Consider the following 17,927-nt stretch of genomic DNA (forward strand, 5'->3'; position numbering starts at 1 on the left):
GGATAAAAAGAAGGACTTCTTCACACAGCGCATAGTCTGTGGAACTCACTTCCGCAGGATGTAGTGATGGCCACCCATTTGGATGGCTTTAAAAGGCAATTGGACAAATTCCTGGAGGAGAGAAGGCCATCAATGCCTGTTACTCCTGATGGCTCTATGCTGTTACCTCCAGTATCAAAGGCAATATGCCTATGTCCATCAGCTGCTGTGGAACATGGGCAGAAGGATGCTGTTGCGCTCAGGTCCTGCTGGTGGGTTTCACACAGCTGGTCGGCCACTGTGAACAGAATGCTGGACTGCATGGACCTTGATCACGATGCAGCATGGTTCTTCTTTTGTTCTTGTGCTCTGACCAAATGCCTTCTTCATGGAAGGCTCACTGGGTGCCCTGCTGATGTGTTGAACTATAATCGCAGGCACGCACTCACTCTCTAAGTATACAGTGACTGTGTTCACATATAAAAATCGTACTCTGGGGATTACCCAGGTTTACTGTGAAAAATTAGTGTTATAGTAACACTTGTTAATTTTACTCTCTTGGGAGGAGCAAAATGAGGACCAGATGAGTTGTGTGCGTCAGGACACTGCTCCTTCCTTTTGTGAACCGCCCAGGGAGCTTCAGCTATTGGGCGGTATAAAAATGCAATAAATAAATAACCCTGGATAAACCAGGAATCCTGTCTTATCGTTAAGTACAAAAGTGGCCAGTGTGCTTAAGTTGTAATGGCTAGTAAACGTTAGTCTGGATGTTTGATATACTAGAAATCACACAAATGAAGCAGCCAGGCAAAAGGGCTTTTATTTCTCCTTTGTTATTAAACCACTGAAAGACTCATGTTGACTTGGATGATACTTAATCTGCATATTTATTTGTGTGAGCCTAATTCAATATAAAAGTTTAATTTGCTGAAGAATTCATAAAGCTGCTGCGATGAATACGTTGCGTTTCGGATCCTATCAATAGGCTTCTCCAGGAGATGCAAAGATATGATTGTTAATAAAAATCATGAAGCCATTTTCAAATGGAATTATTTATTAAAAAAATCTCCTACAGGAAGTATCTTTTATAGCATCGGGTTCCAGAATCTCATCGTTATTACTTAATTTATTATTCCATATCTGCAGGTAAATGAAAACTGCTGAATATCAAATCCCAGGGGATTATTTTCTCTCTCTCTCATTCTGAAAGTGAATGTATAATATTTTAAATATTTGCTAATCTTGATAAAATCCCTTTTTTACTTTCTTGAAATATGAATAAGAAACAGGAAAGCCATGAGAAATAGAAACATTCCTTTTCATTTCTAATGCGCCCGTTAGGTGGTTGATCTTCATGAAAATTGAACTGTTTAGAGGTTAGTAGGTTGTTTTAGAACGCTCTTATTAAATACATTTTGAAGTGTGTCGCAAACCCAGAAGGCATGGACGTTTTGCCAAAGTTGAAATGACAAAATTGGAAACAAACATAATATACTTCTGATGAATGATATTATAAAATCAAAAGCGTGAAATACTGAAAATAACAATATTTGTTTAAGGAAGGGGATTGGTTTAAACACAACAGCACTTTAATGATGAGCTTATAAGAGTTTGGATAGTGTCAGGAATTCTGATGCTATATATTTTGATGATGATGCCACAGAATTAACATACGTTGCCACTCTTGTGCTAAACACTTGTATTAAGATATGCTTCTTCACCTTTAAAGCCTGATATGTTTTGAAGACACCTCCTTTACATCTGCTTCAGATTTATAAATTGGAGAATAATCATCAATTGCCCTGTGTGAAAATGAGCTGTGGTAAACCATGGGATATTTTAAAACTCCCCCAATATTAATGTCTTTATTAGATGATTTAATAGTATAGTCCTGTGCATGTCTATGCAAAAAATAAGTCCCATTTAGTTAATTGGGGCTGGCTTCCAGGTTAGTGCTTATAAGATAGCCTTATTGATCCATATGGGACATTTAATTGGAATATTTAATAGCTCTTCAAATATGGATGGCTCTATCAATCCATACTGGTCTGGGATGTGATCCACAAACCACTTAAGCTATCTAATGCTTACAACCTGAGCCCAAAATACTTAAAATACACAGAGGAGGGCCAGGATCTCTTCTCGATCATCCCAGAGTGCAGGACACGGAATAACGGGCTGAAGTTAAAGGAAGCCAGATTCTGGCTGGACATCAGGAAAAACTTCCTGACTGTTAGAGCAGTACAACAGTGGAACCAGTTACCTAGGAAGGTGGTGGGCTCTCCCACACTAGAGGAATTCAAGAGGCAGCTGGACAACATCTGTCAGGGATGCTTTAGGGTGGATTCCTGCATTGAGCAGGGGGTTGGACTCGATGGCCTTATAGGCCCCTTCCAACTCTACTAGTCTATGATTCTGTGAAAATGCTCCTGCTCATGACAGTGGGATTTAAGCTATTTTAGTTTCAGGGTCGTTGGCATGTGAGCTGAGAATGCCGCCAACGGTCCCTTTGCAACATGGGATTCAACCCCGTTCCAGCTTTTCCGTGTTTTCAAGTATAATCTCACCCATCAGAAATTCTGAGCTTCCAAGCATTAGTCAATCTGCGTATCTTCAAGTGCAGCTATTGGCAAGAAATAATATAGCTTCTTTTCTTTGTGCTTGAATGTAAAGCGGAAAGGACTTCCCACTTACCTGAGCAAATGCTGTGGGATCATCCTGGATCCGTTGTTAATCAAATCTAAAAGGAACCAAGGCAGGAGCATTATGAAGGGACAAGGCAATACGGACATAACAGAAGCAGAGTAGATGGTGATGTTGTAACCCAGGGGTATAATTACTGTCAATAATGGCAGGCGCATATGCAAACTCTATGGGATGCCTTAATTTATTCAGAAGGTATTGGAGCAGCTACTTTATCGGTATGCGCTTCTTAATAAGGGCTTATCAAGAGTTCAACTGTTACGACAGTATCATGCTTAATTTCCTGTTAAGAAATGATGGCATAAAGTCAGGCCACGGTGCTCCTGTGCAGAAAGTTCATTCATAAATCCGAGGCGAGGAGGCGGCTGCAACGGTTCATGCCTTTGAGACCTTGAAGGCGGAGACGGTGCCGAAAGCGAAATGAGTTGAGAGATGCAAAAGGCTAACGTTTACGAACTGTGCTGCCTGGCTGGTGTTAGCTTTCCCACTGCTTCCCTTTCTCATCATTCTGAAATGCCAGTGGTGGCATTTTACAACCATGGCCCTTTCTACACCTAAGGATTATCCCAGGAAAATAGAGGGATCATCCCTACCTGATCTCAGGATCTCTTGTGTGTCATTTGCATGCACAGGGAAGATCCCGGGACGATCCCAGGAAAAAAGGCAGGTGTAGAAATGGCTCATATGGCCATTCAGAGTGGTGAATTTAGGCGCCCATGCACCTTATGTACACACTGAAGAATTGCACAGTGCTATTGCATAACGCATAGCGCAACAGATGGATTTTGTCAAATGTTTTGAGAAACCTGCACTCCGAAATATTAGTTTGTTTGTTTATTTATTTATTTATTTATTACATTTTTATACCGCCCAATAGCCGAAGCTCTCTAGGCTGGTTAAAGGGGATCATATATAACTTACCTTAAACATGCATCCTTCAAGCTGGCCTGGTTTGGATGTAACAGGAAGCCAGGTTCCAAGAGAGCACATGTTGCTCGAATGCTCCCGTGTGGCTCCTCCTGCAAGTGGGAATGGCCAAACCAAAAGTGCAGAACCTCAGCTCTGGGACCCAAATTCATCCAGTCAAGCCCTGCAGCTTCCCCCAAATGGCTACACCCCTCCCCATGTCTCCACTCTTTTCCTCTTGACCACGGATCATTTGGGGTTTCACAGCTTTTGTGCAAGATTTTCCCCCATTCTGAAAGGTGTAGTTACCAGCAGCTATTGTACTCCTAAAGCTTTTAGTTACTGTCAGCAAGAACTTTAAGCTCAACTGTGCCGGTATTTTAGGTCCTGGCCTGTTCACCTTTGGCTCCAATCACCACTAGAATGCAGCCCCAGAGTGGTTTTCCAAAATGGAGTGTGGTCCACAGGCTAAAAGAAGTTCAATGCCCCTGGGCTAAACAAACCACAGATCTTCCATCCATCGTTTCTCATTACGTGCGAACCGGGAACTCTAGCTTGTCTCTCTCAAAGCAAGCCAGAGCCCTAAGCCATGGTTTGTTATTGGCTTATGACTCTGGTTTGTCTGGGGAGAGATGAAACAATAAGACTGGTGTCCCAAACCAGTCCACTGAGCCCCCCTCCACACACTTTTCCACCTTGTTAGCCACCTTGATTGGGTAAACCTCCAAGTTAGATTACTGCAACGCACTCTACGTAGGGCTGTCTTTGAAGACGGTTCGGAAGCTGCAGCTCGTGCAAAATGCAGCGGCCAGATTGATTTTGGAACCAGAAGGTTCGACCATATAACACCTGCTCTGGTCCGCTTGCACTGGCTGCCTGTATGTTTCCGAGCCCAATTCAAGGTGCTGGTTTTGACCTATAAAGCCTTGTGGTCCCTAGCCTACAAAGCCTTGGGACCACAATACCTGACGGAATGCCTCTCCCGACATGAATATACCTGGTCACTACGTTCAACATCTAAGGTCCTCCTCCGGGTGCCTACTCCGAGAGAGGCTCGGAGTGTGGCAACGAGGGACAGGGCCTTTTCAGTGGTGGCCCCCAGACTGTGGAACGATCTCCCTGACGAGGCTCACCTGGCGCCAACGCTGCTATCTTTCCGGCGCCAGGTTAAGACTTTCCTCTTTGCCCAGGCATATGGCGGCACATCTTAATCACCCACATGTTTAGTTTTTAACGGTTTTTAATGCTTTATGTGTGTATGTTCTGTTTTAGAATTTTAAATTTTGTATACTCATTTTTATCTTAATTTTAGAATTTCTGTAAACCGCCCAGAGAGCCCTGGCTATGGGAGCAGTATATAAGTGCAATAAATAAATAAATAAATAAATAAATAAATAAATAAATAAGCAAACTGGGAGAACCAGTGTGCCTAGAACCTTCTGAAACCATGTGCCTTGTTCAAAATCACTGGCAGCCCTGACGGAGGTTCTTCCCTCTCCTTTGAGGGGAGAAACGTTTTACATCTTCAGTGGAAGCATGGCATATTTCCATGGGAATCGCAGCCCGCGTGGGTGAGCAGAGAAGCTGAGAAGAAAGAGAAGTCATTAATAAACTTGAATGCACCCCCACAAAATTGTCTAGATAAGCAAAGTATGCAAATAATTTCTCAGATTGTTGCTTCCTCAACACACACACACACACACACACACACACACACACACAGAGTTAATGCTCTAATCATATCTTACATCTCTGTTTCACTTCACTGCCTTCTTTTGTTGTTTTGTATTGAGTTTAAATGTCTTCCTTATTAACCTTTAAGCCTCGTCATGGTCTTGCACCTTTTTATGTATCTGTTGCATTCTCTCCTCGTCAGGCCCTGTATGCATCACACACTAACGTAAGGGCTGGAGCGCCAGGCTTTGCATGCAAAAATTCCCAGGTTCAATCCTTGGCATCTCCAGGTAGAACTGCGAAAAACCTCTGCCGGCAAACCCTACTGAGGCGCTGCCAGTCATATAAACAATATTGATTTAAGTAGACCAATAGTGTAAGGCAGTCTCCTATGCTCCTAATCTTATTAACCACCACTCCCTTGTATCATTTCTCATCTCTGCTAAGTCTCTCATGGCTCCTTACATAGGGAACTCTCTTTCTTTGGTATTCACTTGCCTCTGTTCTGTCCCACTCTTAAGAAATTATTAAAATCTCATCTTCTCCCTTTCATTTCCTCTTACTACTACATGCATTAACATAATACTTTGCTTCTGCTTCTTTTAATCTCTCCCAGCTAATAAAAAGTTTTCCCTCCAAGTCCCCCTTGTTTCATGATTTTCAGAGTGTGAGCCTCTCAGCAGGGTTCTGTTCGTTTTACTTCTGTAGAGCATCCAGTGTATTTTAAGGCACTTTTGTAAATAATAATTAAAAAAAAAGAATAGAAGTCTGAGGTGCTCTTCAGGGGTTGCATATATGCATGAATCCGAACCTGCTTTGCTGGTGCAACTCAGGGTAAGAAACAGGGTGGATTTGATTTAAATCACAATTTAAATCACTACTCAGAAAGAACTCAATTTAATTATGTGTTTCCCCTCCCCCCCCCAAAATGCACTCTTCCTCGCTATATTTTACACAACTCAGAGTTACCAAAGACTCGTTCTTGCTGGTATAATCTTAATATTTACAACCAGATGAAGGTTTCATTTTTAGAATAGCAACTTTTCAGATTAGTTTTACAGTTATATATATAAAAAATACTGTTTTGGTTATACTACTAGAAACACATCATAGATAGATAATTATGAAATTATTGCGAAGTGAACTACCTCCAGTTTAATAGGTTAATCATTCATATTTGGACAACTTTTCTTCTGTTCTTTATTGGAAGGAGAAAAATAATCTTACAGAAACGTCTGGAAGACCATGACATTGTGAATGGATTAATGGAATTCATTTACCAAAAAATTTAAACAGCCTCATGCTACATCATTAAAACTCATCCTTATTTCATGATGAATAACCTTTGGACTGTAATGTATCTTAAATAGAAAACTATCTTTACATAGATTTTTCCTCAAAAAGCATTTTATTTTAAAAAAATCAATTTAAATTAAAAAAAAATCCGATTTAAATTTTAAAAAATCCGATTTTTTTTAAAAAAAAAATGTTTAAAAATCATTGATTTTTATCCACCCTGGTAAGAAAGTGATATTCTGACATGTGAAGCAAGTTGCTTCCTAGTAAACTCTGTGTTTTCTGTGTCCTCCACCCTAGCAAAGCAGAAGCTAGAGGACCGGTTGGCGGCTGCAGCAAGGGAGAAGTTAGCTCAAGCTTCCAAGGAGTCGAAAGAGAAGCAGCTCCAGGCGGAACGGAAAAGGAAAGCCGCCCTCTTCTTACAGAACCTGAAGAATCCTTTGGCAGACTCCGAGGTTGAGAAAATGGAGGAGAATGCCTACAACATAGAGGTGAGCAAAGCCAATTTAGTGCCATTTCCCGAAAGACGGAAAGAAGTCAGCACAGTTTGAAGCTTTACTTGTTACCTGGATTTGAATGAGAACTTTTTCCAGTGGGGTGGGAAAGTAGATCTGAAATTAATCCTGTGTTGCTCGTCAGCTTTTCTGGGCTACGTCGAAGCAGCAAAAATGAAATGGTGTTAAAAAATGTTAGGCCCATAAGGTTCAGGATGCATCTTCGTCAGGTTTTTGAAGTTGTTCAGTTTAGCTGCTGTTGAGTGTGCGTTTTGGGTTTTAGCACTGGCATCGTCAGTTTTCAGAAGTTCATTTCAATTCTGGTGTTCTGCTGATGGATTAGTTGGGCACCAAAAACCTGTGGCTAATTTATTTTCTCTTTCTCTTTAACCTTTGTGTCCCACCCTTCCTCTAGTGAGTTCCATTCTAATTTTCTTTTGTCCTCAACATAACCTTGTGACTCAGCACAGGCTGAAAGAAAGTGACTTGTCTAAGGTCACCCACTGAACTTCATGTTTGAGTCGGGGATTTGAACCCAGCTCTCTGTCATCCAATAAGTACTGCACTGGCATACATTTGGCATAAAATAGGACCAGCTAACGTTGATTCTAGCAAATCTTGTCAAATGCAGCCCAGTGAAGAGATCCCCCATCATCAGAAAGTACCTGAGTAACTTAAGACTTGACATCCTAGTTCTAACTGAATATTGTATATGAATCCCTCTCTAAAAGCTACACATGTTGGGAGATTCCAACACGTTTAACACATCTGCAGTACTCTTTCAGGCTTCACGTAATGTCGAAATTTGGAAGCACTTTTATTGGAGACTATGCATTTCAGGCAAAATGCAAGCTAAAAGTGGGTTTGTACCAGCTTTTCTGAACAAGAGTAAGGACACAGTCAGCCCTAGGCAAGCTGTGTATGTGTGTGTGAGAGAGAAGAGAGAGGCCATTTGAAAACCTAAGGGGATGCAGTCACTCTGCTGGTTGCACATCACTTGATTTCAATAGCGGCTGTGCTTTCGGGACTGATGCGAGCATCTGGCTTTTGTTTTATTAATTATTGCTTTTATCTGCCACGCTTGTTTGTGAAGCGAGTCCCTGCTAGTATTTGTGATTGAAGCAAAGGAAGAGCTCTTAAGTGTATCAGGTTGCCAGGAGCAACCTCGGAACCTTGATTTCTGAAAGCAGTGATGCCCAGGGAACTGGAAAACAGGCGAGCCAGTTTGAGTTGGCTTGGCTAATGAAAGTGGGGGAGCACGGGGCATTAAAAATAGGAAAACTCAAATTCATATGTGTAAGGCATTAAAGCTGTCCTTTGCTTGATCTTTGAAGCTGGTAAGTGTTGGGTGGCTATCAGCATCGATCCATGTGTTAGCGTTCGAAGAGGCAGGGAAATGTCTGGATGGAGAGAACAGAGCCTTTTCTTCAGGAGGTGAACAGAATGATAGATAAAACACGTTCGTTTGTGTGTGTGTAGGGGTGCGGTTTGTGAATTTTCCTCGTGTTTCTGTATTTCATCATCAATGCATACAGTGGGATACCTGGCACAGAAGTTGGCATTTTGAGAATATCAGATTTTTTTATGGTTGTAGTGGGGGAAATGTGTGTGGGGGGGGCAGTTTTAGGTTCAAGTACGGGGCCAGTTACTGGGATGGGGGGGGGGGGTGTGCCATTGGTTTTCAAGCCGTTATCATGACCACCAGGGTGCCAGGCAGTGCAAGTGTCATAGAGAATCTATGTGTCATATGTCACCAGAAATTCACGGTGGGCTGCGGGACCCATCCATTTAGAAGTATCAACTTAGGTGACATGGGAATTAGCCCTTGAGCATATGAAGCTACCTTATACTGAATCAAATCACTGATCCATCTATCCTGGCTGTGTCCATTCTCCAAGAAAAGAGTTTTTACAGCCCTGTTTCCAGAACACCTTTACCTAAACATACTGTGGTGGATGGACTCCCATCAGCTCATGATTAATGGTCAAGAACGATCAGCGGCGTCCAGAACATTGAAAGGGACTCATCGTCTGGAAAATTGGAAGGGATTCACATTGGGGAAGGCTCCCTTAAAACAAGGGTGGGCAGTCCTCCAGATGTTTTGGTCTAAAATTCTCATCTGTCCTAGCCAGCAAGGCTAATGGTGAGGAATTGTGGGAGTCGTAGACCAAAATATCTGGAAATCTTCAATTTTCCCACCCCTGACTCTCACCTTGTCTTTACCGTCCATTCTTGCACACACACACACACACACTACATGTGCACACATGCAACTTTGGGGGGGGGGGGAACCAGTTTATAATTAGGCAGGTAAATAATTTCATAATTAGAATAATAGAATAGTAGAGTTGGAAGAGGCCTATAAGGCCATCAAGTCCAATCCCCTGCTCAATACAGGAATCCACATTAAAGCATCCCTAACAGGTGATTGTCCAGCTGCCTCTTGAAGGCCTCTAGGGTGGGAGAACCCACCACCTCCCTAGGTCATTGGTTCCATTGTCCATCCTGAATGTTCACAGAATCTTGAGGGTATGCACAACTTCCATCATAGCAAAAATAAGGATAGGTAAAGTGGTGTAAGAAGGGCAAGTGGAAGGGAAATCCATCTTGGATGCTGTTGGAATTCGTGGTAGAAATCTGTTGAACTGTAAATTGTCGTATTGCTAAGGTTTTTAAATAGTGGCCACCATGCTTTATAATTTTTTTTATTTATTATTATTTATTTATATAGCACCATCAATGTACATGGTGCTGTACAGAGTAAGCCACACCTAGGGTGGGTGGGAGGAGGCTTCCTTCTTGGGTATCCTCTCTTCTGCTTTTAATGTTAATCATTCTCAGAACTTTGTCAGGAACTCCCATGAAATCTACTACCAGACAAGTTCAGAGGGGTGTCCTAAATTCTTAGACAAGTTGGGGCAAAGACTGTACACGTTTAGACAGGGGAGGGGAAAGCCTACACGTCCAGCATTCCCTATCCCACATGGCTGTCTGATAATTCTGGGAATTGTAGGCCTTTTTTCTGTATATTAACATCATAGGATTGCACCCTAAGCAGGTATTTGACACCAGAATATCTGGCACAAAGGTGAAATCTCCTAGAATCCAGTTATAGGGAATATTCAGTATTCCACACACTTCTTGTATTATTGACCAAGAATTTGAAAATTACAACTGTGGGCAATAAAGCAATTGTGGCAATTTATTCTTTTAGCCTAAGCAACATTGTGGATCAGCGTAACCCGAGGAAACGAAGGGCAATTGTCCTCCGTTGCTGAACACGATTGTTAGAACCCTAACTGCACTATGATTAAAGCCGGGATCATTAAACAATTATTTTTTTCAAGCCGTTTCCACAGCCAGCTGTCTTATGACTAGTGGACCAACTTGAAAGAATTTTGTGCGGATCAATACTCGTAAAGTCTTTTATACTATCTCGCTGATCTAGCCCGCTGGGTGGGCCGATTTTAGTCCCATTTTATTTCATTTGTGGTTTTCCAGCAATCTCTCAATGTTCCGGGTGCAAGGGAGATCACGTAAAACACACGTCCATGTCAAAATTATGTGTTGTGCTTTATCACGTACCCATATTTCAGTTTGATTTTAAGATAGCACACAGTATTCTCAATGGCACGGTCTTATCTTTGGCTCTGCCGCTTTTTCAGATAACGCCCATCTAATCAGTAATAGGTATTTGCTTTCTGTAATTTGATTTCATGAAATGCTGGTTACAGCTGTGGCACGCCCAGTCACTGCTTTAATCTACAGCTTCTGTTTCTTATTGTATCTTAATTTTCATTTTTGGTGGTCTCTCTGCTTTAAGCGGCAGGGTCTTTTTTTCTTTTTTTCTCCCCCCCCCCCCGGGTTCCACTAATACAGAAAATGTCCTTCCAGTGTGTGTTTTGGTAAATGACATCCTGGGAGAGCTCAGCCAAAATATCATAAATTCTTTGCCATCAGGGAGAAGTAAACATCATCTTAGCAAGATTGTAATGCTTATGGGATTTATTGCTGGAAAATCTGTATTGCAGACCGGCATTTCACAATAATGAAGACAGAGCTATATCCAAAACCCAAGCTTTTCTGTGATGGAAAATTAAACTTTCAATCAAACCTTTGTAAGCTCATGTAAGCATAGTGGCTTAGAGATTGAAGTTCAAATCAGGAAGTCCCTGACTTGAATTTTGCTTCTGCCATGAAATATCTAGATGGCTGTAGGTAAATCTGCAATACAGGGGTAATAATACTTACTTACCATATAGGGTCATTGCTTAGATTACAAAAATGCAATGTGCATGCAGTACTCTGACGTGCTGTAAAAATGCTAATTATTACTAGCATTAGTATTGCCTTTTATCCTAGCTGAAGAAAACCTTAAGGGGAAAATAGCTCTACTTCAAGCTAGTGAGTTTTCTTCTCATTAAATTTGCTTATTGTAAGTCCTTAAAGTTGTAAAGACCAATCATAATAAATACATAGAAATACATGCAGGTTATGTTCAGTAGATTACAGCTGCAGTACAATCCACAGTTACCTTGGAGAAAGCCCCGTTGAATACAGTCAGGCTTACTTCTGAGTAAGCATGGGCAGAATTGCACTGTTCATTTTTAATCTGTCCCATATAGGCTGTTCAGATGAAATCTTTTTTTGAAAGCCTTTCTCTCCTGTTTCTCTTGTATTCGCCAAAACCAGATTTGCTTTTCTTGCTGAAGAACAGAAATTATTCATGAACTGCCTTAGAGAATTATAGTTCTCAAGTCTGAAGTATATTTTTGTCTAACTTTAAGTAGCAAAACATAGCAGGGAGTAGAAGTTACACGTTCCTTTAGAATCTTACTTCTGAGGCTTCGGTCTCATAACTTCAGATAGTGCACCTGTCCAGATGTGTTCTCTCTAGGATATGATTTAAGAAACCATTGGAAGCAGGCTTCAAGCTCACCCACACCCATCCCATCTCCATATCCGAATGACTGAACTGGAGACAGCTCAGAGTCATCTTTTCTGACTCTGGGAAGTAAAGCTCTCTTTAATCTGTAGGATCAGAAGAGTTTCCATGTCCAAATAAACCTGACATCTCCTTGCTTTGGTTAGTTATTTGAGAGCCAGTGTGACATAGTAGCTGACGTGTTGGGGAGGCCCGGGTTCGAGTCCCACTCAGACATAAAGTTCACTGGGTGACTTTGGGCCAGTCACTGTTTCTCAGCCTAACTTACCTTTCAGGGTTGTTGTGAGAATAAGACAGAGAGCAGGAGGCTCCTTACAGGGATATTGGTTATATTTATATCCTGCCTTGGGCTCTTTGGAGGAAAGGCGGGATGTAAATGCAACAAATAAATGAATAAAACATGAATTTATAGACCACTTGACGATATCTAAAAAGACATCTCAAAGCAGTTTGAAACGTAAAGCTTTTGGTGTGCAAAAACTTCCACAGCTCAAACATTTAAAAACAAAATACCAAACGTCGGTTAAAAACATTTAAAATTGAAAGATAAAACCTTCAAAACAAACTTTTGAAGTCAAAACACTAACAGTCCACAAACTGGGTTGCTAGCTTTTGTGTTTCTCCCTGAGTGGGGAGAACAGGAGGTGAGTTTGTGAGCCAAAGATCCATTTCCATTCTCCTCTGGGACAATCTTGGGGCAGGACCACGTCTGGATTGGCCCATCAGATGAGGAAGTGTGTGCAGCCTACATGCCCAGCTATACCTATCTCTGTTCGCTGTTTATATAGTGCGTCTGTATCCTGCTTTTTAACTGACATCTTCAAAGCAGCTTACAATATTATTACAATTGGACACATTAAAAACCACACAGCATCACAGCCAAGGAGTGCTGTTTTTGCCTCCCTGCTTTCACCTCTCTTCTGGATTTTGTCCCACTGTCTGATGGCATCTTCACCTGCCTCCCTCCCGAAAATAGCTAAGGTAGCTTCCCTTTCTCACACAAAACCTGGGAAATGTATTTCCACAGGGTACTGAGAAGAGTTTCCGAAGGAGGTGTCCACTGCCGTTGCAGAACTATCACTTTCAGGTTTTCTTAGAAGAAGCTGTTGTCAGTATACCCACGTTCCACATGGCCCAATAATCCACCCAACCCACACAGAGCTAGCCATCATCCATTGAAGGCAAATTATTTTTTCTGTCTTGAAAGTTGAAGCAAAACATAGACAACGTTTGTGCTTCTGTTTTATCTTTGTCCATTTGGTTTCCTTAGTTTGTTCCTTCCTCCCCCTGCCCCCCCCCCCCCGGATTTTAGGGGTTTGCAAGTATGGATGTCTGAAACTTTTTGACCCTCTTGCTTTTTCTGACTTAAAACTGGCTAGGCTAGCCTTAAAAGGCAGGAATTCTTAGAAACTGCCTTCTATGAAAATATAAGCTTAGAGGATAGGATCTTAGCTCTGTGCTTGGCCTCTTGAGTTACAGGGTTCTCTGTTCTTCGTTTCTGCATTGCCTTTGTCCCCTGTGGCAAGATCAGAGGGGGATATATGCTGTTGGAAAAACTCCTGAGAACTTTTTCCCCTTAGCAAAGGGTCTGCCTTCTAACTGTTTTTATCCTTTGGTGTTCTTGAAGCTTCCCTACTGTTGCACTCTGCTTTTGATACCTACTGTCCACATTTTTGTTTTTTGTTTTGGGAGGCTCTTGGTAGAATCCTGGGGACAGATCTACTCCTGACAGATCTCTGTGTGCATTCTTTATTAAAAACACACACACACACACAAGTGGGACCTGTCACAAAATGCTGCAGCATGGAACGTCCCTGCTCAGTGTGTGAGCCAGCCAGCCTGCCAACTTTGCCTCCTTTCAGGATATCCCATTCCATCTCTTCCAGACAAACTACCTCTGTCTTGGAAGCCCTGTTTTGACTGCATAACTGTCGTATCTCGGCACCCAAGTTCTCTGTCAATATATATGGTAAAGAAGAACGGAAACAGTCCCTTTTCGATAAACCAGCATTCTCAGTTGCTGGGAGTAAGCTTCCAGGTTTCACAGAAGCCGTCTATGAGCAAAGGAAACGGGACACTGGGCCCATTCAGAAGACACCTTAAGCCACAGTAGTTAAGCCAGAAAGCCAGGCTGTGTTCAGAAGACACCTTAAACCATGGCTTTAACCATAGCGAATAAAGCAAAAAGCCTTATTCACCATGGTTAAACCCATGGTTTAAGGTGTCTTCTGAACCCAGCGTGGCTTTCTGGCTTAACCACTGTGGTTAAAGCCATTGTTTAAGGTATCTTCTGAACAGGCCCACTATGGTATTGCAAGCAAGGAAATAAGAGGAAAAACAGTGTGGTCTTTTGTAGATGTTTAGGATTTTCTGGTGTGCAAATCAGATTACACCTTCTAGGAATGAAGTCGGCAAGTCAGCCATATCAGTAATTCTGAGAGTAGCCGCCCACCTCTGCTCCGCTGGTGCCATTTTTCCTCTTCTTGTGACCTTTCAGTAAGAGAGACAATGGGGAAGAGAGGAAAGAAAGGTTTGCCTCCCAAGAGAAACTGTTCCCCCCATCTCTGAGGTTACCTTTTAAAGAGTGAATGCACCCTAGGGGATATTCTGAGCTCTAGCGAGGCGAGCATTGCTGTGAACCGGCTGCTTAGCGCTTCTGTGCGCCTGCTCACCTGGGGCTGGTCTCCTCTCCCCAGCTGAAAGACACGCCAAGTAACCCTTCTGCAAATTCCTTGGCCTAAACTACACCAAGCAGGATATAGCACTATGAAAGCGGTATGTGGTGTGTGTCAGTGGGCCCCAACAGTTGTCAGTGCACTTCAGTACCGCTATAAAGCAGAAGTGTGGCTCCTGCCTTTTAGATATACCGCTTTCATAGTGCAACATCCTGCTTGGTGTAGATTAGGCCCTTAAGTGTTCAACTACTTTCTTAGTTCCTATGAATCGAGGCTTCGGCAGTGTTCCATGCCTGTGCTAAAAATAACTGGAATTGTATGTAAATGAGACTTCTTTGTTTTTAAATCTTTCCTAATAGCTTTTGTTTTTTTAATAGCACTGTTCATGGTTATTAATGAGCACATGGAAATGCAAATTTAAAGTTAGACAATGAATATCTTTAATTGCTCCCGAACAACAATACTTGTAATTAAATTGGTTGATGTGAATGACGTGGTAAATGGTCTATTATTAGCCACCAACGAATTTCAAAGTCTCCTCCCCCACTACCCCCCACTGATTTTCGTGAAGTTTGAGAGCTTTTTCCTCGATCAATTCAGCAGTGCCGACAGTTTGATCTTTCCGGATGCTTCATTGCTTTTTGCCGGATGGCACCTGATGTATCTGACCCAGTTCAGGACTTGCAAGAGATGGAGCCTCATCTTGATGAAGGCCTAAGTGAACCTATGGTTATGAAGGCGTTGAGTCCAGCTTGTTCTTAAAGGTGGGAATGGCTTTGAAAATGGAGATAAAGCCCCACCCCTTCGTCCTGGCAGAGGTGACAATGCAGAGTTGAGCCACTCCTAGGATTTGAGGTTGTGAAATAGTTATATTGGGAATGACGTTTCGAGTTGTGTGTGTGATGTGCGATGTGGCTTTAGTTTGAGCCCTGTTCTGGGATAGTATAGTCCTAGTATAGTACATGATAGCACTCTTCAAATACTTGGAAGGTTGTCACACAGAGGAGGGCCAGGATCTCTTCTCAGTCCTCCCAGAGTGCAGGACACGGAATAATGGGCTCCAGTGACAGGAAGCCAAATTCCAGCTGGATATCAGGAAAAACTTCCTGGCTGTTAGAGTAGTATGACAATGGAAACGATGACCTAGAGGCACTCAAGAGGCAGCTGGACAACCATCTGTCAGAGATGCTTTAAGGTGGATTCCTGCATGGAGCAGGGGGTTGGACTCGATGGCCTTAGAGGCCCCTTCCAACTCTACTATTCTATGATTCTAGGCTTGTTATACTTCCAAAACATGTCTTTGCAGAAGGGAGGGTGGCAGGCTGAAAGCAGACAGCCTTACTTGTCTACAGTCCTCACTTGCTTCAAACTATTCTATGATTCTATGAAATAGAAGTTCCTGGTAGTGAGGAGGCGTATAGAAGGATGGGTTTTATGGTAGTGGGAGTTTTTGAGGGCAGGGTTAGTAATGTGGTTCTCTCTCCACTGCAGAATAAGAGGTGTACACCGCACCTTGCACTATATGACTGCTAGAGAGGGAAAGGTCATTTCTCTTTTTTTCCCTTCAAGCTTTTTGCTTCTAGCAGCGAGCAACTTACAGCATCTAAGTTATACTTTGGGACTGTGCAAAATGTGGTGTAGTGGCTAAAGTGTCGGACTGGGGGTCGGGAGATCCGGGTTCTAGTCTCCACTCAGCCATGGAAACCCACTGGGTGACTTTGGGCCAGTCACAGACTCTCAGCCCAACCCACCTCACAGGGCTGTTGTTGGGAGGATAAGATGGAGAGGAGGAGGATTATGTATGCCGCCTTGAGGCGGGATAAAAATGCACCATGTCCTGCTTTGTTGGTCCCCAGTGGATAGCTGGTTGGCCACTGTGTGAATGGACTAGATGGACCCTCGGTCTGGTCCAGCTTGGCACTTCTTAGACACCAAGAACTTCAGTCTTGCTACAGTGATGTTATGTTGAGCACAGAACCTTGTTTAGAAGCTGTCCTACCATACAACCAATATTGCTTCATAATGGAGGTCTCATTACTGCCCGCTAGTGTCTTTTTATCCCAGGCCTCCCATTTCCTTTAGTCCTTCTGTGCTTTTTGAAGCACACTGCTGCTATAGGACCAGATCTTGCCCCCAAGCAGCTGTTTTGCCTTGCGTGCATTTTGACCCCTTTCAACCCAACAGGTCTTAAGTTGCCAACATTAGTAGCAGGATAGCTCTTTTTATAGTATGGTAAAATTTATACCCTCCAAATTTGAATGGGTTCTGTATTGTCAACTTTTTGCCTTGTATTTTCTAATACAGTAATGGTCTGTCATAATAAACCTGATTTGCTACAGGTTTATAAATGTTAGTAAGCACTTATCCGGCTTGCCGTCTAAGGCTTTCGCTTGCAGCTTCTATTCACCGTATATCAAACGAGGTAGGTCGATAACCAGAGCGCAGTAAATGGTTTCTGCCCATAATAGGAATTGGAGCAAAGCCTGCATTCCTCATAAAGGGGGCATAATTGACATTCAGAGGGGCAGGATTGATTAAATAAATTCCTCTAAGAGCTTGAGAGAGATCCATTCCCTGACTTTTTGGTTCAAATACCTCTTGGAACGCATTTGCTCAGAGTTCTCGGAGTTGAAGTATGGGGCAGCCTTGGAACTTTCCAAAAGAGATCAGAGAATCCAATAATTCCTTGCTTTATGTTATCCTATCTACAATGTATGCTTTTCATTAACCTCTACAAGAGAGCTTTCAGTCCATCTTTACTGCTCGAGGACTTGACAGTGGCAGCTGCAGAATCCTCTTTCCGCCTCTAAGCTTCCTGACTTTCATCCTGACCATGACGACATTTTTTTGTACTTCTCTCTGTTGCTTCTACCACAGATGTATATGCCTTTGGGTGTTGTTTCAGAGCCCTTTCTGTTGTTGTAGAGGTATGAGTAATGCATCTAATTAAAGCAGAATGCATGCAGAATTTTGCACACGCACACAATAGCACTTCGCAGTGCCACCAAAAGCGATTGTTAAAAATATTTTAAAAACCGCTCCTGCCACTGGGAGGTGGAGAACTTGCTAATAGCAACTGAGCCTTCCACGTGTGGTGCCGTAGACGTAATGAAAGCTTCATTCCCTTGCAGTCTTACCTTATTCCCCCCTTTGCCTTCTCTGTCCATCTGGCATTGGAAAATGACAAGTTTGGGTTAAGTGGGTAAAGATCAACGTGATTGCTTTTGCCCCTTGCCTTTATTTATTTATTTATTT

At 42.5% G+C, this 17,927-nt stretch overlaps 2 protein-coding genes across 6 annotated transcripts in view; both read left to right on the top strand.

Moving 5' to 3' along the window:
• The window catches only part of SFSWAP (splicing factor SWAP), a 110,838-nt gene that overhangs the window by 55,069 nt on the left and 37,842 nt on the right, over window positions 1–17,927 (top strand). For all 5 annotated transcript variants that reach the window (XM_063144066.1, XM_063144070.1, XM_063144067.1 and 2 more), the window contains exon 13: window positions 6,859–7,049. In XM_063144066.1, coding sequence (XP_063000136.1) covers window positions 6,859–7,049 — 191 coding nt within the window. The remainder of the gene's footprint in view (window positions 1–6,858; window positions 7,050–17,927) is intronic.
• PUS1 (pseudouridine synthase 1) overlaps window positions 5,123–17,927 on the top strand; it is a 364,184-nt gene continuing 351,379 nt past the window's right edge. Inside the window, exon 1 of the mRNA XM_063144075.1 lies at window positions 5,123–5,155. Coding sequence (XP_063000145.1) covers window positions 5,138–5,155 — 18 coding nt within the window. The 5' untranslated portion in view covers window positions 5,123–5,137. The remainder of the gene's footprint in view (window positions 5,156–17,927) is intronic.

This window comes from Elgaria multicarinata, chromosome 18 (assembly GCF_023053635.1).
Source record: "Elgaria multicarinata webbii isolate HBS135686 ecotype San Diego chromosome 18, rElgMul1.1.pri, whole genome shotgun sequence".
NCBI classification, from domain to species: Eukaryota; Metazoa; Chordata; class Lepidosauria; order Squamata; family Anguidae; genus Elgaria; species Elgaria multicarinata.